At 47.4% G+C, this 19,429-nt stretch overlaps 2 protein-coding genes across 2 annotated transcripts; both read right to left on the bottom strand.

Moving 5' to 3' along the window:
• Positions 1 to 48: 48 nt before the first annotated feature.
• On the bottom strand, positions 49 to 9,237 carry snrnp70 (small nuclear ribonucleoprotein 70 (U1)). The gene is made up of 10 exons (XM_080906546.1): positions 9,033 to 9,237; positions 8,553 to 8,706; positions 8,402 to 8,464; positions 6,425 to 6,479; positions 6,272 to 6,336; positions 6,107 to 6,169; positions 4,277 to 4,358; positions 1,563 to 1,664; positions 1,302 to 1,401; positions 49 to 1,220 (listed from the first exon to the last, which is right to left on the bottom strand). The coding sequence occupies exons 2-10, from the start codon at positions 8,697 to 8,699 to the stop codon at positions 497 to 499; spliced, it is 1,401 nt and encodes a 466-aa protein (XP_080762672.1). The 5' UTR covers positions 8,700 to 8,706; positions 9,033 to 9,237; the 3' UTR covers positions 49 to 496.
• Positions 9,238 to 10,703: 1,466 nt separating this feature from the next.
• On the bottom strand, positions 10,704 to 18,951 carry scaf1 (SR-related CTD-associated factor 1). Its single transcript, XM_080905583.1, has 6 exons — positions 18,838 to 18,951; positions 14,388 to 17,893; positions 13,603 to 13,685; positions 13,108 to 13,422; positions 12,798 to 12,926; positions 10,704 to 12,001 (listed from the first exon to the last, which is right to left on the bottom strand). Exons 2-6 carry the CDS (start codon positions 17,794 to 17,796, stop codon positions 11,843 to 11,845), a joined length of 4,095 nt encoding a protein of 1,364 aa, XP_080761709.1. The 5' UTR covers positions 17,797 to 17,893; positions 18,838 to 18,951; the 3' UTR covers positions 10,704 to 11,842.
• Between the last annotated feature and the right edge of the window lie 478 nt (positions 18,952 to 19,429).

Below are 19,429 nucleotides of genomic sequence, written 5' to 3'. Positions count from 1 at the left end.
TTTGGCACAGACTCATGGACAAAGGATGCAAAGTGAATGGCGTGAAACTTTCTGGCTTTAAGTCACATCTTTATTAAAATGTCCTTGCAAATATTACCAACAGCAGGAGACTAATAAAAAGGAATAAACAGAAGAGCTCATAACTGCCACAACACTACATCTTCAACCTGACAGGATGCTCATCGGGACACATTTACCAAACTCACGTGGCTGCTAGATCTGGAAATTAAAACGGCTACACCATCGACCCATTTCAAAACAAAGTTTATTTGTGTCTGTTTGTTTGGGTTTTTTTTTTTTGGGGGGGGGGGGGGGGACTACAACCAAAACCATCGCTACAGTAAAATGAGAGTGTGATGTAGTGGCACACGTTAGTGGGGTCATGTTGAGCGTACCATGACACCAGGTTACAGAAACAGACTGACAGGAAGGCTCTGACATCACAAAGGTCAACGAACACAGACGGTGTACGACACGCTCCGACGGGCGCTTCGTTTCAGTACTCGTCTCCTGCAGCCTCCATCTTGTAGCCATTTTCACTGGAAACGTAGCCATCAGCTGACGGCGCAGACTGCTGGCCCGCCATCATCCCGTCCTGGCTGTATTCCTCCATCTGTGGCGGCACTCCTCCATCATCCTCGTTTACCATGTCGTCTTGAGGGCCCATGTCATCTCGCAGGGAGCTGTGCCGTTCCTCTCGCCGATCGCCCCTGTCTCTCTCGCCACGCTCCCGTTTGTGCTCCCTGTCTCTGTCCCGATCTCCCCTGCGTCTGTCCCTGTCCCTGTGGCTACGCCTTCTGTCCCTGTCCCTGTCTCTACGCTCCTCTAAGCCCTCACTCGCTTCTCCCTCGTGCTCCTCCAGCATGCGCTCTCCGACCTCGGGGGCAGCTTCTCCTTGGCCGATCTCCTCCCCTCCTTCTGGCCCCTTCGCCCTGTCCCTGTCTCTTTTACGATCTCTGCTCCTGCTCCTTCTCTTCCGGTCTCGACTCCTCTCCCTGCTCCTGCTGTCTCCTCCCGATGCCGCCCCACGCTCCCTTTCGCGATCTCGACGCCGGTTACTACCACTGTTGTCCTCTGCTGCTACGATCTGTCGGTCCCTTTCTCGCTCCTGGGAACGGGTGTGGCGACGGCGTTCGCGAGATCGGGACCGGCGACGCTCTCTGTCCTTGTCCCTGTCCCGTTCACGGCTGCGTTCCCTCCGGTCTCCACGGTCACGGTCACTGTGGGCAGCACAGTTGCAATAAGTATTTACAGCAGTTTGTATTTTTACGTCAAATTACAAATGTAGAACGAAGACCCACCCCCCAAGAGGACGGTCGTCATAGCGTGACGCGTCATCTCGACCAGAGTGCTTGATGTTGACATCAGCGCCGCCTCGCCTGGTGCCACCCAGTCCACCACCTAGACAGAGAAACCACAAACATTTCTAACATGTTCATGAGAAGTCCGCTTTCTTCAGGCGAATGTTTACAGCGCCACCTTGTAAAAACAGAGGCGCTGCACATTACAGTCCCACAGTGGAGGGACGCCTAACGGCGAACAACTTAGAAAGCAGTGCTCACCTAGCCTGCGAGGACGCCACCCTTTGACAGTACGTCCTCTTTCCACGTCCACCAGGACCCTTCTGCCATCAATCTTCTTCCCGTCAGCATGCTTATAGGCGGCTGGAGAAGAGTAACGGGAAGAGGGAAGATAAAAGGTGAGGAAAGGGAGCGAGGGAATATGGCTAAGGAAACAAACAGTGCATTATTATACTGACCAGGAGCAGGCGAAGCCGACATGGCTGCTCTCTGGGCAAAAGTCGAAGGATAATGGGAGTAGACTTCCTTCCACCCGAAGAGTGATTGTTACATTACACCGTTTCTTTTACTTACTCGGGGTCCTACACCAGCTACACCAAAGAGCTGCTGTTTGATAGACTAAGGTGCTGTTTCATAAAGCTGTGGCATGTTTGGATTCACTGCTGCTAAACCTTTGTGCCACCCGCTGACACGTCTACAATAAGACTTTGTTTTCTAGAAGATTTAAATGCATCGAGCTGTTGGTAAAAAGCTGCAGCAGCTTCTGTTATTACACAAAGCTGCTTTCATTTACAGGTTTACTGAGAGCAACATACAGTAGGAACATCAGCACCTGGCAAACTGTCCACTCGTGTACCACACAATGTTATGACCCATGTTGACTGATGGAAGAACGTGCCACGGTCCAGACTAAGCTACTTGATGTGTGGAGCCAAGGCTAAAACGTTACCATCCATGAAAGGGGCCTTACCAAAACCCTCCAGACACAACATCATTTCACTGATAAGAGTTCAGAAAGGCTCAGGCCGAGCTTTAAGGCCTCACTAAAGTACCTCCACACCACGACAGTGTCACAGCACATCTACTTACCATACCCCGAACCCTTTCCCTCTTCAAGAAGGATTTTACCACCAGTCCTACTGACATGGACCACGTGGGGAAAAGGAAACGTGGAAAAATATAAAACAAAAACCCAAAACAAACAAAACTGGGCTTCTTTGCAGGACTGGCTTTATCACAACTCCAACCTACTGAGAAAGAAATGTTCCTAACACTGGCATGCCATGGATGTGTAGGCTGAGATGCATTCAGTGCGCAGATGTTATAAACTGGAATTGTAAAAACTAGCACCTGGAAACTTTGGCCCCGGGCGGTCATTTCCTGTTGCATTTACTGTCTGCTGGATACGCAGTGACAATCATTAAAGCTAAGTGAGAGCGAGACTGAGAACCACAACGGTTTGTTTGTGGCTGCGCAAAGGGGCTGATCACATGACCCCGACAAGCCTGGTTGAGGGAAGAAAACCCAAACTGGGGGGCTCATACACGACACTCGGAAACTTCAAGTGAATCATGTTAAAGATAGTCAAAGATGTTTTGCAGCCCCTGCACTAACTTATCCATTTTGTTGGGGACCCATCCTGGAACACTTATTCTTTGAGCTGACAGCACAGGAACCTCTTGATTAGCGTGTGGAGCTTCACTCTTCACTGTGATGAACAACAAGATTATCAGTAAATAAATGATGAGATTAAAGCTTTTTGGTGACAGTCTGCAGTTTGTAAGGCTGCCAAGTTAAGCATTGCAGCAATTTAGTGCTGTGCAATGAGAAAGACTGCAAACTCCACGTCACAACAAACTCCAGCTAATGCGAATGGCAGCCATTTAAGCATGCGTGTGGCTCTCTCAGGCTCAGCTACCACTGCCTTCATTAACCTGAGGTGACATTTAGGACAGGCGGTCGGGTGCGTTCAATGGTAAAAGTCTGAATAAAAGCTCTTTAGGGTCTGCAAGAAGACGCTTTACCCATTGAACCCTATCCCTATGTAGGAGATGGAGGGTGGAAAAAAATCTTACCCATCATACAAACCCATTATACCAACCATATACTGAGCTGTGGTAGTAGGGTGTAGATGTATCATAACCATCATCATCTGCCAGCCAGCTCTGGCCAATAGCCATCACAGATTGGCGGCTGCAGTGGCAATGAGAACAACATACAGTTAATACACTGTTTACCCCACATTCCCCATCAGTTCATCCCCTGCTCCAACTACACAACTGTGATTCAGCAACTCTGGTCTTGAAGAGCTGATTGCACCAACATCCCAGAATGGCGTCATTGTGTTCGATGACACCATTCGACTAAAGAGACAGTATTTACTGTGGCATCGCCACCAGCTTAACGTATCTCGCTAGTGTGGAAAGGCTGAATTAATCTCACCATGACCAGGGTTGAAGACCACCGATAAAAGTTTGTAAAACGTGGGCTTTGACACATGTCTGGTAAAAAACCCATTCAATGCTTGGTGACCAGTCTGACTATGTGCTTACCATTATAGTCCAACCGGGAGAGCTGCTCTTCCACAAAGCTACAAGGCCTAACAGTTAAAAAGACAATGTGCCTTTGACAGGCAAAGATGTTCAGGCTCACAAATGAAACAGTTGACCCCGCCCCCACACACAAGATGCAAAAAAGAAAACAAGTCTTTATTGCTGAGAACGCCGTTCTTAGACCAGACTGATGACACGCAACACGCACTCTCTCACACACACACACACACACACACACACACACACACACACACACACACTGCAGAGCTCCAGCACTAACCAGCAGCTGGGCTCTCACTCAGCAGCAGTCACTACAGAGAAAGCTGCTGCTGTTACAAACAGAGCTGCAGAGGAGAAACGCCCTGCACACAGTATTTGGTCTTTAAGTAACATAACTATGTTTGGGTTCATATTGGTACTCACAGTGCATGTCTCTCTCATGCTCATATTCAATGAATGCAAAGCCCCGCGGCTTCCCCGTCCTCTTGTTGTAGACTATGTAAATCTGGAACAACAGTAGAAGAAAAGAATATATCACAATATAAATCATTACCGCACATGCTTCAAATTATACGGTGATATGGATTTTAGGCCATATCGTGCAGGCCTGGGCAACAGTAACTCACATCACAAGTTGTTACAACCAAAGTAAGCAGAAGAGCATCCTGAATGTGCATGCACTGACAGCAACACGCCCACCTAGGACCAGGACACGCCCCTCTGCTGATGGCTGCTTCCAGCAGGATAACACACCGTGTGATAAAGTCGATCAGTTTCTTGAACATGACAATCAGTTCATTGTGGATAAATGAGCTCTGGGTCACAGATGTGAATCCATCAGAGTGCTACTGAAACATGGAGGAGCTGGAGTTCAGCATCATGGATGTGCATGAAGGCGATACGGACTACAGTTTGAGGAATCCATGAGTTTTTCTCTTCAGGTGAACATGGAGTCCAACCTGTTACTATCAGGGTGGACCTTAAGTGGCTGGTGAGTTTACGCCTGAGTGACCTGCCCAGCACGTGCACATGCGTTAGCTTGTCTTCATAATAGAAGTACTGAACACATCGTCGATCTTTGATGTTCTAAAGGTGCTACTGACATCAAAGTCAGTAACAAGGCATGCTACACACACGCAACACATCCAACCACAGCTGTCCATAAAGGATGTGTAATAACGAGGAATGGGAGAAAGCTGACAGCTGCTGTATGCACAAACCAGTCCGGTCCTCAGGTGTGGTTCTGGACCAACAAACACGGACTGGTATTACGGCATCCAAACAGCCCTTTCCCACTACTACCAGCTTGGCTCAACTGGACTTTGATCATTTTCCATGACAATCGAGTACCAGCTAATGTGCGTGGGGTTGTTATAGCAACACTCGTGGTTTCACGACACAGGAGCACGTCGAGGGAACAGCATGCCCCTGCTCCGTGTAGCTCGCTGTCAGACTCGGGGACCACGGTGTGTCGTTGTCAAGACAACAGAGGTTTGGGTTTGAATGAGCTGCTCTCCTGATTCAACGACGATGAGTTCAGTTTGGCTCTCCTGTGACCAGTTTATGGTGAAATGATCACTTCTCCACTACGGCCCAGCACTGCTGCAGAGTTTAGAGATGTTTCTGTAACCAGTGCCACCAGTTTGCAAAGGTCATGAGAGAGCTCACTGGTTCTCCTCATAATGAGACGTTCCTTGTGTGACACCTCGGTAACGACACAGCTTTGTGCAGGTTGGGATTGAACGAGCTGCCGTGACTCGGCCTTCAACACTTCATTTATGCACAGCCATGATTTCAACAGATGAGCTGTTAGTGACATCTGGAGAAAAGCTCATGTCAGAGCACCTTTAGAAAGACACTGGACTTCAACTGGACACGTGTCCAGCACACGAGCCCGACAGTCAATGCAATTATTACAGCATGTGGAAAGTACTCCAATAATCAAGAGTAACATTTGTCTTCCTGTAGAAAGTGACCTGCAACCGTTTTAAAGGCTAACCTTGATATCTTTGTTGCATGACACTGATACTGTGAGACTGCAGAACAGGCTTAGCTGGATCTGGACGGCTGGAAGCGCGGCTCAAACATCCTGTTCGATTCACCATTGCTGCACAGCTACATTTGATAGTTAAGGGGCAACACACAAGTGTGCCGATGCCAGGTGTGTACTGTACGCGACAATTGAAAATAGTAGTAACTGAATAAATAAGACATTAAGCACAACATTACTCAGACGGGACCGTGTAAACGTACCCGTTTGATGGGGCCGTACACTTCAAATTCTCGGCGAAGCTTGGACTCAGTGGTGTCATAATTCTGTAGAAAGAAGATATTTAGAGTTCACACAGACAGGTAACACCAAACCCAACAAACCCAAGCCCAACACACTTGGGCAGGCAGCTATTTGAATATACTAACCACTCGTGCCACAAACAGAGTCTTGAAGGCATCGCCCTGTGCGTTGGGGTCATTATGAGGGTCCCCTGATAGCATGTGAACAGAAAAGCAACATTAGGCCAAATCACCACATCATGCAGCGTTTGCAGAGCGTGTGCCGTGTCAGGAACTTACAAAGCTTCAGCTCTGTCTCTACTACTGCTTGCCTCCTTTCAATCTTCTCTCGTCTCTACAAAAACAAAAGATTCACAGAAATGGTTAGTGCTCAGCTTTCTTAACGATCGTTGCTTTGTTCTCAGAAAACCGGACACATACAGACTTCACAGAGCTTCATCTGTTCTAGTCTCTTTCAGCATTGGATTAAATTCATTCCCACCTCTAAATTCTTCACAAAACACCGCATAAAGTTACAAGATGCCCGTTTCCACTGATCACCTGTCAGATGGTATGTCTACAGCCTGACTGGAGCCCCAGCTGTGGTAAATAAAGCGAACTGGACATTATTTGGAAAGAAACACTTTCTCTATAAAAAGGTCCCACAGCTGACAGTCCAAGTCAGAGAACACCCAAGCTGTGAAGTCCAAGGAGTTGTCCTCAGAGGCTGGATTGTAGGTGAAGGAGGCTGCAGAAAAACGTGTGCAGTATTTAAGGTCCCAAAGAGCACCGCGGCCTCCATCGTCTACACATGGACGACGTCTGGAACCACCAGCACTTCCAGAGCCGGCTGCCTGGCTGATCTGTGCAGCTGTAGTTGAGGGTCTTGATCAGGGAGAACCTGACTCTGAAAGAGCTCCAGTGTGGAAAGAAGAAGAAGAAGAAGAACCAGATCCCACGGTGCTCAAACCCTGTGCTGTCCAGCAGTGTGGAGAGAAACTGGCCTCAAAACGGTTACAAATGATCCACAAGCATGAAGGAACAACACGAATGTGTGCAGGGATTTGTGTGTAACCTGACGACTCACAGGCGCATGCTTCAATCCATACAAATGCAGAGCATTTATCATTCCCCCTTAATAATAAAAGCTTCATATAGAAACGTGCATTCTTTTTGTCTGATGATCTGAAACATCTCAGTGTTACACCGGGACACAGCTTACATCTGTGGATCTGTGCAAAGCTAGCAGCGTGAACCTCGTGCATGCAACGTGACGTGTGCGTATGGGGCGACTCGTGCACACATATTCAAAGTTTTGTACGTGAGCAGGAGGGACGTTAGGCGTAGTTTCAGACATCGGCATGAACAGAAAGCTTATTCAGAGAAAACGATCCAGCTACTGAAGCTAAACTTCTTCTGTGGTGTGTAAATGATTGGTTTCAGGTTCGGGTAAAAGCTTTTATATAGTTTTACGTGTGCTCACACTGCTTTGCATTTGTGTGTGTGGACTGAAGCGTGTGCTTGTGAGTCCTCAAACCCCACACACATTTGTAACCTTTTGAGCCAACTTTCTCAGCTTCTCTTCAGCTTGATTCTGCTGCAGGAAAAGGTGCCGGTGCTGTGGAGGACGCCACGGTTACTCAAAGGTCCTGGAGAGGCTGCTTCTTGATCCTTCCTCGCTCTTCAGTTTGCTCACCAGCCTCTTGTCAGGCGGATGCTGCTGCTACTGCTACATTTTTCGTTTAAAAAAAAAACAAAAAACAAAAAACTATCCAACCACATCTGCTTCTAAGTGAGAAACTGCTCAGGCCTCGGTGCGTACTCTGGGAGCACTCTCTCTGATTTTGTGGTTAACAAGACTGGAGCAGCACAGGGTCAGTCAGTCACCTCAGATCTGAAATATGCCGCCTGCAGACGTTCTCTGGCAGCAGCTGGCTGGAAGCGTCATTGGTCAGAATCGGGAGGCGTCTGAGTCGATGAGGGACAGGAAGTGACTGAACAAACTGCTCTCCAGCACAGCTCCTCCCTCACACTGACTCCTCCTGTTCTCTATAAAGCTGTATAATGTACAGATCATTCAGTGACAGCTAAATGCTCCGGTCCTCTCTCTGTGTGGCTGTTTTCTTGGACTTACAGTGTACTGAATATTTCTGAATGTAATCTGAACTACTTTCTTACACGGTGCCAGTATTACTGTGTCTGCAAAGCTGTCAGTCAAACGTTCTTCGCGGTGTCATTATGGGCTGTTGTGTGCAGGAGAACAGGTTGAATACTCACCTTTCTCTCCAGCCGCTCTTCACGGGTCTCTGCTCTTGTCGGAGGCGGGGCATCTCTCGGATCCTGGTCAGAGAAAGGAGATATTTAACAGGACTAATGCGGGACGGAAGAAGAAGGGCTAACCAAAGCGCACAGAAGACTTTACATTCACCTCGAAATGTCTGATGAACGGGGCGATCCCACTGTAGGGCTGATTGTGGTGCTTTTCGTGGGGTAACTTCACCAGCTGAGGTAGGAAAGGTATTGGGTCCCGTGGAGCAAAGAGGGCCAGGAGGTTGGGTGGTAGGAACTGCGTCATTTTTCACCTATTGCAACAACAGGGGGATCACTTCATTGACGCTTATATGCTGGTCAATCCGGGCATTAAAGCAAGCACGCGACAGCCCCAAGAGCGGAAGTTCTCGGTACATGCTAACTGTTGTCCTGATTACGACGACACTCCTACAACCATAAGGCTAGCACGCGTTTCATTTTCACCCAACATCTTCCTTAACTTACAAACAGCACGGCAACGATATCTGAAATGTACGCGCTAACAGCTTTTACTTTAAGTCCTATCGACTTGTTTAGCGCTTAATTGAGCCTTTCGAATTAGCCACCAAGCTCACTATGCTAACATGCGGAGTCTTACCTTCTCTCCTCCAGCGTTTAGCAAATTTCAGATCATGTAGCAGAAGAAGAAGCGCGAGATCAGGTAGACCAGGTCCTTTGTGACAAACTTACTTCGACTGAAGGAGATAATATACTTGGATCTATTAGTAACAAGAATCTGATCTTCAGGGTACCCACAGCGTGCAGCGGCGACAAATAGCTAACTGTGTCGAGTTCGCAAATAAAATGGCGGGATGCCGCAAAATAACGACAATTGTCGTAAAACGAATCGTTCAGGAAATGCATTGAGTCGACATTATGATATTGTTCGGAGTGTTTATGAAGGAAAACAAAGTCAAATAGGGTGTTAATGTTTTATTAAACTTGTGTAAGCAATATATACATAAATTTCGTTTTTTAAGACCAAACCAACCCTACACTGGAAAAACGATTTAAACTTGTTGGTTAAATCTTTGACTTTAGTTAAAAAAAACTGCATTTTTGTTTACTTTTTGGAAGACTTTGATTTAGTGAGTTAATACTCTGTTAACCTTTATGATTCCGTCTTTATATCTTTATTTTCTTTGTACAAAGTTTGCTAATTGGTACGAAGTTTATATTTTCTGAATGAATAATATATGGTGCATAACTTGATTTTGCTAATAAAAAGTTTTGAGTCGACATTAATTTATGAAAAGAAAGACACACCCTCTGACTCTTCACAGCCTTTTGTAGCGTATGAGACAAAGCGATTGTTGTTCCAGAAAAAGTCCAAAATAACTGGATCGTTTTGGTTCCTTTGAAGATATAACCAACAAAGTCATGGATAGAGCCTGAAACGAAGCTACGACGGAATATTAGAGCTACTTTAAAAATCAAGTCAAAATATGCAGATTACAGTTGTTTCAAAACAAACCGCCAATAATTCATTTGTATTGTTCATTAATAAAATAATAACTTCACTGTACAATCCGGCGGGGAGGTGTGGGAAGCGGTCGGGCGCGCCACTTCCGGCTCTGCTCTCTCCTCTCTGTCACCTTTTCTATCCCTTTGAAGAACTGAGGCTCCATAAATGCTAAAGAGGTATTATTTGTCAGTTGCAGTGAATAGAAAATAAACTGTAGGAAACTAAGCAGAAGAAAGAAGAAGAAAAATAACATTTTAACATAAACCAGTGACACTCTGGGGCCTGATCAACCCTGGCTCGGCCTCCTTGGATGAGGGTGTCTAGTAGTGATGGGATTTCCGGCTCTTTTTAGAGAATCGGCTCTTTCTTTTCGTTCTGTTGGGGACACCTAGCCTGGCACGGCACGTGCCTTCCAGATGAGCTGGAGCCGGTCAAACAGATGTGTGGTAAACGCTTCCGCCAAACCAGGAAGTAAACACTGGATATTCTGTTTGTGTGGCCACATTTAAACAGTTCGTCATTCTTGTTGCTCTTGACCAATAAAATATTAAAGTTTCCAGCCAACTACTGCCCCCTTGTGGCCAAGCGCCAAGCCTACAGGCAGCTTGACTTCATTAGGTCGGGCGCGTTTAGCTCCCATTTCATTCACGTTACATTTGTAACTTTCAGGGTTTCACATTCTTGTGTCTTTCAAATAAACTAGTAAACTAAATGAAATGGTTGTATTTCTTTTTAGCTTACGCTGGTAAGAAATGTCCAATTACACACATGAAGTTCTAGAAAATGCCACTCTTATTGGTTAAGATGATTTTAGAATTCATTTTATTCCATAACAAAGAAATGTGTTTTGGACAAATATTACACACTAATATTTGACTATTGTTGTAACATCACATCCTGTTAGTGTAGTCTGCCTGTGTCTGTTCTCTGCACAGGAATTCAACTTGGAAAATGACGTGTTAGTGGATTGTGTGTGCATTTATGTAACGAAGGTCACGTGGGACCATCGTGTAGTGTTTATTAAGAACAGCTGGGGCCAAAATAGATAAGCGATCGACACAGCTGGCCAGAGTTTGTAGTTATATACTGTCTGTTATATTATTATAGTTTAGTCTACAGGCTGTGTCCAAGTTCAGGGGCTGCAGCCTTTGAAGGACCCTGCCCAGTCTGAGGGTGGTTAAACTGGACGGTCTAGCCTGCGACGTGAGGCTCCAGCAGCAGCTACAGCTGTGGTAGACGGTCAAGAAAGTCCTGAACAGTCTCTCTATGAACAGAAACACTGACAGAGAGCAGACAAAATAAATAATACAATGTTTACCAGTGTTAAGCAACATTTATAGTGTGTTGGTCATTTTATAAAGAGACTGAGTATAACTGTCAGTCTCAGTAACATGCACAGAATACACAATAAAAGAAGTGAGAAATCAGCAGTGACCAACAGCCTACAAGCTGCCTGTAAAGACACAGGGACGCAGTACTTCTGTTTAGTATTGTTTAACTCCTTTGGGTGTGCAGCTGGGTATCACGTCTCCTCTCAGTCTGGATGTTGATATAAAGGAGAGGAGAAACATTTAATTCAATACTATTAAAAAAGGTCCTGTAATTAGTCCCACCATTGAGACACTTCTAACAAATCCAACCAACAAAAACTAAGAACTAGCCCCTTGACAAAGGTAGGATTTATTGCAGGGTTCAATCTGGGACTGAATTAGCTCACGAGTGTCTAGACAGGATCTACTTACTGAACCTTGAGTTCATGATACATTTGGAAAGGAATATTTACAACATGATTACAGCGATGAGGATACATACTTCTACATGAAAGTATAGACAAGGGAAGGTACGGAAACAATAAAATTAGGCAATGACAATCAGCGAACTGCTCACGTATTGAGCAGATTGTGGCAAAGGTGGAACATCCCCCCCCACCCAAAAGTCTTGTATTAGGCAGAGGGATGCAGGGCTCCTGGCTCCCTGTCATCCCTTTCTTCCTCGTCCATTTTGCGCCCGTGTTTACGGAAGTATTTGTAGCGCTGAACATACAGCTTCACAAGGTTGCTGACTTTGACTGGGTTGATTTCTCCAGTGCGGCTGTGGCAGATCTAAGACAAAGACACAGTGTGATTAAACAGTAACAACTCAGAACACAAGTACAGATCAGACATTTTGACTAGATGCTGGTCCAATCCCATCATAAAAGCTCCAATGAAAGAGCAGGACGATCCACTCAGGTGCACTGAGTGGCAGCTGATAGCTAGCATAGCAAAGAGAAAGCTAACAGTAGAGGGTCAGCAGTTACAAAGTACTCCACGCCCGTGACACCAACAGCGTTCCTTTGTGTGTCTGCAGAGTGTGACTGTGTTCATGTGAGGCTGCATGAATGAAATGCACACATGGTGAGTCTTTGTTCTTACGTTCTCTGGACGAGCTGCCAGCGTGCTTTTACTGCTCGTGATTAAAAAACCTGATGCAACCTTATTTCACCTCACCTTTCTCTGGCCACTGAGGACATGTGTGCAGGTGTGTGCTTATAGGAAAATCAGAAGAATAGACTCGTGCCAGTGTGGATGAATACAAGCTGATCTGAGACTAATGCAAATAAACTATGCTAATAATGTCAATATTCATATATTAGTCTTAATTATTCTTAATTCATATTATTTTACTGATAAATACCAATTCACTAAATGTACATTATTGCATTTATTTGTTAATGTAGTACACAAAGGTACCAGGCTCTCAGTGGAAACATCCATAGTTTTATTGTAGAAATGCTGCATGTTGTAGCCACACTGTCAACTTGACGCTGCTGTAGCGACAAAGTGCAAAGTCATCATGAGCCATGTGATATATAAGACAGTGCTACGTGTGTGGTTGGATTTGTGTGTGAAGGCTCACCTTATGCACTGCTTTCCTGAGGATGTCTTTGTATTCTTCCTTGTTGATGTCTTTGCGTTGGTAGTAAGGCTTGATCGCCAGCTTGACCTCCTCTACTGCCCGCTCCTGTGTATGCAGCTTCTTTAGGTACTGTGCAATTCAGGTAAGAATCATGTTAAATAAAGGAACCCACACAAACAACACAGCAAATACAAAAAGGCCACAGCTAAACCCAGGGGGTGAAGCAGGACCACTGCTAAGCCCCGTCCCACCAGCACAGGCTTGTTCAGCCTGGAGGGCACACTGCTCTCATCAGGAAGTTCAAGTTTACCTTATCCGGGTCTTTGCTCTCATTGTCCCATCCAGTGTCACTAGAACTCCCAGACACACCTGTCATCCCCACAGGTACGATGGAGGGTGGAGTCTGAGCGCATCCACCAGCTAATGACGGGTGCAGATGTGAAGGTGGGGTTTTAGTGCAGCTAACCAATGGGAGGGAGCCGTGCAGAATGAACTGGGCTGGGCTCAGTCCAGGAGGTGGGGGGAGAGAGGGAGGGGGAGGAATTTGTAAGGATGAAGAGGAAGAGGACGCCGAGGGAGTGAGAACATGCTGCTGGGACTGGTTCTGATTGGCCTGTGAGAGCATCTGCACGTGAGAAAGGAGACAAACGAGTCGATGGTCATTCAAACAACAACAGGATCATCATTTCAAAAAGGCTGCACACAGCAAGGTCCCACTCTAGCACAGTGTGTGTGAGTGGCCTCCTAAGAACGTGCGCTAAAATGTTCCTCCCCACTGCAGATGAATGAAGCTCCACTGAGTCACCTGGCTGGTTGCTTGAATGAACTCTTGTGCTTTGGCTCTGCTGGCAATATTGGCCTCTTCCATTTTGAAGAGCAGAGCAGTCACTGTGAGAAACAACAGACTGTTTAGGGAAACAGACTGACAAACACACACAATCATGTTTTATAACAGGGCAGCATGATCTTTAAAACTATAGATGCATTCATATGATTGTCTAAAAGATTAAAACAGTGCTGCACAGCCCGTGCTGCCCTCGGACACAAACTGTACTGTCAGTCTACACTTTACCAGAAGCCTGGAAAATACTCCGACAGCGACCAGCAACATGTGGAAAATTTGAACCTGTCCTAAGTTTACCCCCCGTCCCTTCTGATAGGTTGTCCCATGAAGGAAAGAAGTGCTGCTGCTGTCAAAGCTCTTCTGGTCGCCTCTTTGCTGCCACTGTGTCACACATGCTCCCTCATGCACACATCTACTTTGATTAATCTGTAAGTTACTGTCAAATGTCCAACAGCATTAAAAAAGTGTTCTGATGATGTTTAAGTGCAAAGGTGAGTGAAATGCTGGCGCAGTAACTCTTCATTTTCTCCACAACACTAAGAACTACTTCAGTAATCTCATACACTTAGGTCGATGTGAAGAAATGCTAGTAACAGCAAAACCCTGTCAGTGACAACCTGGTTCAAATAGGAGAGACCATGTGACCCAACTCTGCACCCACTAAATGCCCAGCTGTGCACACTACTAACAGTTTAGTCTCTGCGTTTGAATAATGTGCCTTCTCTGCATAGGGAGAGTCAACTTACATGCTAAGACACCTCCGGTTGTGCAGTCCACCCCAGTCTGGAGACTCCAAGGAAGAGTGGGTGCAGGAGCTGGAGGGGGAGGAGGCGGCGGCTTACCAGCAGATGAAGAGGACACAGATGAGGATGGGTCAGAAGAAGACAGAGGTAGAGCCAGGGAAGGGAGACCACAGACGGTTGAGGACAAGGAAGAAGGCGAGCCCAGAGATTTTGACAGATCATCCTGACTTGGCAGCTTGGCCGTGGGCGGGGCGCTGCTGAGACCAGCTCCTTGTGAGGGGGCCAGGTTGGAAGGACTGGATGCTGGTTGTGTAGGACTCGGCTGTTTTGGACAGTCCTCAGTTAAGAAAGAAGGATCTGGAGTCTTACAGCTGCTGTCTACAGTTTGAGAGTCTGGTGAAGACTCCCTGGTGTCCCGCAACGATGGTGCAACAGGTGGCGGAGGGGTCTGAGGAGGTGACGAGGATGGTGGGAGCACACTAGTGGAGGAGGATGTGGACGAGGAGGAAGAGCAGGGTGCGGGGCCAGCTTGGCCAATATGTGGACTGACCGACTTGCTCGCATCTCCAACGCCTGACTGAACATCTAAGGAGACACCCCCACCCCAGGCTTCGGACATGACTTTAGTTTGGCTGCTGCCTCCGGCGGCCAACCCCGCTGCTTCGGCCTTTTCTCTCGTCTTCTTGGCCAGGCGGCGGCGCCGCTTTGTTACCAGAGAGGATGAAGGGGAGGAAGCTGAGGAGGAAGTGGATGTAATGGAGCTGGGTTTTGCTTTCTTGGATTTCAGTCCTGCAGGACCGGTCAGCGATGATGGCGGTGCGGATAGACCGCTGCGTTTTCCCATACTGACCAGGTCTTTACTCCGCCCACCCAGTGACAGTGGTTCTGAACAAGGTTTCAGAAAAGGTGACCTGCTTTCATTGTCCCTGCAGAACACAACTGCAATTGAGCCACCCACCACAGACCCCCCAGTACTCCCTGCTGCACCACCTGGGCCGAGAAGGTCCATGTTCAGTTTTCCAGAGCCAACCGAAGACCCCGTGGTACTGCTTACGCCTTCGCGCACCAGAACCGACACTTTAGACTGAAGCTTACCTTTCTGACTAGCACCACCTTCTTTCTTGGACTTCCCAGAGCGACTCGTGTCTTTTCTGCTCTCCTTGTCCCGATCTTTGTCTTTTTTGATCTTCCTGGTTCGCTTTGCTGATGGGAAGCCAGGGGAAACAGAGGCAGATCCAGAAGAGACCATCAGTGAAGAGAGGCATTTGCTTTTGGTTGTACTGGCAGGAGCCGAAGCTTCAGAGCGGGCAATTTTCTTTAATGTGCGAGATTTCTTTTTGGGTTCATGTCCAGTCTTGGGCGTAGCTGCAGCTTTAGGGCTGGGGACGGGAGCCTCTGGAGGCAGAGCAGCAGGGGGCGTGTCCTCCAAAGATGGGTAGTCTGAGTCTAAAGCTTCACCATCCAAAGACAACACATCAATCTCCAGTTTGTCTGAATAGCGGTCTGACTCATAGCTGTGATACCTGGGAGGCGAGAGCGACTGCGATCGGCTCTGACAACTGCCTTGTTTCCCTGCCTCTCCAGCTGAATGCCATTTTCTCTTCTTTTTACAGGGCTTGTCGGAGTCCTTTGTGGCTCTTCCAGGAGAGGATGGGGTAAGTCTCGGAGACCCAGGAACGGTGGTGGTCGTAGTGGTGGTTGTGACCGTAATGGTTCGCTTAATAGCGAAGAGGTCAGACCCACTGAGGTCTTGGATGGACGGAGGTATGACGGGACGACCGTCTCGTCTCCTATCCCTGTCACGTTCCCTTTCTCTGTTGCCTTCTCTCTTTTCTCTGCTTCTTTTGGACCGCTCTGAAATGCCTCGCTCTCTGCTCCTTGAATGATGTTTTCCCTTCCTTTCCTTCTCCCTCTTTCTGGAGCTAAAATCTTCATCCCGTCCATCTCGCCTGTGGCTACTGATGCGATTGTGTTCCCTCCCTCTGTCGGTGTCTCTGTCCCGATCTCCAGTCCGGCTCCGGTGTTTATCCCTTTCCCTCTCTTTGTGCCTTTCTTCAGACAGGCTGGAAAGCGACCATCTGGTGTGGCCATCTCTTCTTGAAGAATTGCAGGACCGTGAAGTCTCTGGGCTGCTGTGCCATCTTTTCTTCCTCTTCCGACTGCTGCTCCTGCTGCTCCTTCTGCCTTTATCCTCTTTGCCCATCTTTTGCGCCTTTTTCTTGTTCGACTCCTGAGCCCACTCTTTGCCTTTCCTTCTCTTTTTTCTTCTAATCTCCTTTTCTCCGTCTTTTCTATCTTTGCTTTTTTGCTGGCTGTGGCCCTTGGAGCTTTTGGAGGACTTGCAGCACTTGCCACCCTGATCTTCAGGAGGCGTTAAAGGGGACGAGGATGTAGAGGTTGGAGGATGAGAAGGAGGCGGTGGTGGTGGTGGTGGCGGCGGCTGGGGAGAGCAGGGTGAAGAAGCAGGAAAGGAGAGATATCGTTCCTTCCTTCTGCTGACCAGCTTCCTTCTCAGATCCTCTACTCCTACCACAGGCTCATCCTTGAGCTCGCTGTCTACTTCCCAGCTGCCCTCTGTGCAAACGGACACAAAGCCATCCCCATCTAGCACTCGGAAGATTCGCTCTGGCTTTGACCCAAAGAAGGAGATGCTGGGAGAACTCAGGGGGAGGGTTTCCTCTACAGGTCTCTTACTGCTCCCATCTCTTTCAATGGCTCCAACTATCTCGCCCTCCTCTATCTCAGAGTGATCTGAATCAGCTTTCATGGTGCTACAGTCCACCCTCCTCCTCAGAGGGAGCTGAGTGCTCAGACAGGCGCTTGGAAGGTCAGTGAAGGTGTCCGTGGAATCTGGAGGTTCCTCCACCTTCTCCTTTTCTTCTCTTATAGTGTTTCTCTTCAGTACCCTTGCTTTGCCACTCTCATCATCAACATCTGACGCTGGGGAACCCGTGGGGTCAAAAGGATCGTATTTCTCCCCTTCCCCCACCTCCTTCATCTCAGTTCCTTCTTTTGCTCCATTATTTGGATTGAAAGGATTGTACATCACCCTTTTCCTCTCCTGTTTTTCACAGTCAGCACTTTGTTGCATTAAAGTGTGAGGCAAACAGTCTGAGGAAGCGGTACTGCATGTAGGTTTGGAGAGAGACTGCGTAGCTATAGAGGCAGAGCTGGAGGAAACCCTGGCTCTCTCTGTTCCATTGAATTGGCTTTTTACATGGCTGGGATAAACTGATGTGTTGGCACATATAGAGGAGGATGTAGACAATGGAGAAGATGGACCGGTTGAAGGAGATGATGCAGAAAACGAAGGTGAGTAGGAAGGAGGGCTCTTTGAGGTCTCTTCAACTCCACCTGGGGAAGAGAAGGCCCTAGGCCTCCTTCTGAAGCCTGATGCCAAAGTCAAGTCCATGAGCCAGAAATACTGGTGGGTCAGAAAGTGAGGGAAGTAATACTGAGACACCTAGGGCGTGGCAGGTCACACCAGAAAACAGGGCTCAGGAACCAACCTTGCAGGAAGAAAAGAACATGTGTCACTTTACGTTACAATATAATCCACGTGGAAAGGCTCCCTGGAGAGCCTACGATCCTGACACATGATGAATATCATGGAGGATACTCAGACTGTTTCTACAGTTGTGTTGTCAGAGTGAGGGCATGTCTTCAGTACAGAGAAACTAAGAAAAGACTGACTGAACAAATTTGAATGATATTATTGTTACAAAGAGCTAAATATGCATCTGCAGTCGGGACTCGGTTTGGAGTCCAGTCATATGAAACAGAAGACCCGAGCCAGTCTGAGGGGTCCGCCGAGCCCCACTGCGCTCTCACCAGGGTGAGCTGAGAGACGGCTGAAGGCAGCCGGAGGAGGAGTGGACCCCACACCGGATCAACAGACACATTTTTCAGTCCACGCTCACTGAACACAATCATTAAAAACTGCGCAGCACATGACTGCGTCTCTGGTGTTTACACGGTGGATTACACGTTACCGTCGTTCTCCTTCTGTTGGGATGCTTACGTGATTTCTGAGTTGTAAAAGAAGAGAACAATATATTTAGCTTCCATATCAGGGACTCACTTCTCAGTGCTTGTCACAGATAGCATTATCATTAGCTTTCCGTGGCGCGTTGGTTGCTTTACAAAACATCTGTCCGCCTTGCGTTTTGACCATTAGCTTCATTATGTGTAATGCGGATTTGTCAGCGGTCGCACACTCGATTGATTATCAGACGCTAAAAATGTCTGGCGGCAGATTTTCAGTTACCCATGCAGCTAATTAGCTTAGCGCAGCTAGCAAGGAGAGCAGTATGTTGATGGGTTCCCTTCATGCCGGTCGCCTTCTGTCTCAGGCCAAAGCCACCGCTTCACATCTACTGGCTGTTACTTTGTCAGACATTCAGTCAAACCACGAAATTAGACATGCTGCTTTTTGTGGTGTTTAAATACGTACCAGGGTTTAAAACGGGTCTGTTCCACCAGTCACCGCCATCTTCCCTCCCGTGAAACCGGACGACAAAGAATGATGGGAAACGGAGTGAATATCAGGTGCTGCGAAAGAGCCGCACACGTCATTAAAGTTGCCTTTGAGGTGCCGTGCTCGCGACACTGTTACACATTTTAACAGAACTACAAAGTGGCTTTTTAAAAAGTGTCTCTTTGTAACAACTAATTCATTTCTGCTGTGACTGGTTTACAGACAGCTGTCTGAAGTCTGCTGCCTAAACCCGGACTTATACTTCACTTCTACTTACTGCTCCCCAGGTAAAAACACCTGTTACTAAAGAAAGGAGACCGTAGCTGTTCAGCACATCCAGGCTCAGCTGGCTTTGAACATCACCCGTCCACCCAGTGTCTGTCCCAGCTGCCATAGAGCCCGGACAGGCCATCCACCTGCTGCAGGGCTAACACTCACACTTGTGATGATGACCATGCATGTTTTTGGACTGCAATAGCACAGTGGCGTGAACAGAAAGAACCCACACAGACATAAGAACTTGCTGTCCAGTATGGCCACAGCAGTGCGGGGAGGTTTTTTCCTCATA

Source organism: Rhamphochromis sp. 'chilingali' (assembly GCF_963969265.1).
Source record: "Rhamphochromis sp. 'chilingali' genome assembly, chromosome: 15".
In the NCBI taxonomy this organism is placed as follows: Eukaryota; Metazoa; Chordata; class Actinopteri; order Cichliformes; family Cichlidae; genus Rhamphochromis; species Rhamphochromis sp. 'chilingali'.
This window is presented reverse-complemented; position numbering and strand designations above follow the sequence as displayed.

Excerpts from the sequence above, each read along its gene's own strand:
- scaf1 (XM_080905583.1), bottom strand. The coding sequence starts at position 17,796 with ATGGACTTGACTTTGGCATCAGGCTTCAGAAGGAGGCCTAGGGCCTTC. Across the intron at positions 13,686-14,387 it reads AACCGGAGGTGTCTTAGCAT|TGACTGCTCTGCTCTTCAAA; the intron begins GTAAGTTGACTC and ends TGTTTCTCACAG. Across the intron at positions 12,927-13,107 it reads AGAGCAAAGACCCGGATAAG|TACCTAAAGAAGCTGCATAC; the intron begins GTAAACTTGAAC and ends TGAATTGCACAG.
- snrnp70 (XM_080906546.1), bottom strand. The coding sequence starts at position 8,699 with ATGACGCAGTTCCTACCACCCAACCTCCTGGCCCTCTTTGCTCCACGG. Across the intron at positions 6,480-8,401 it reads AAGAGCGGCTGGAGAGAAAG|AGACGAGAGAAGATTGAAAG; the intron begins GTGAGTATTCAA and ends TTGTTTTTGTAG. Across the intron at positions 1,665-4,276 it reads GCATGAGAGAGACATGCACT|CCGCCTATAAGCATGCTGAC; the intron begins GTGAGTACCAAT and ends ACTCTTCTCCAG.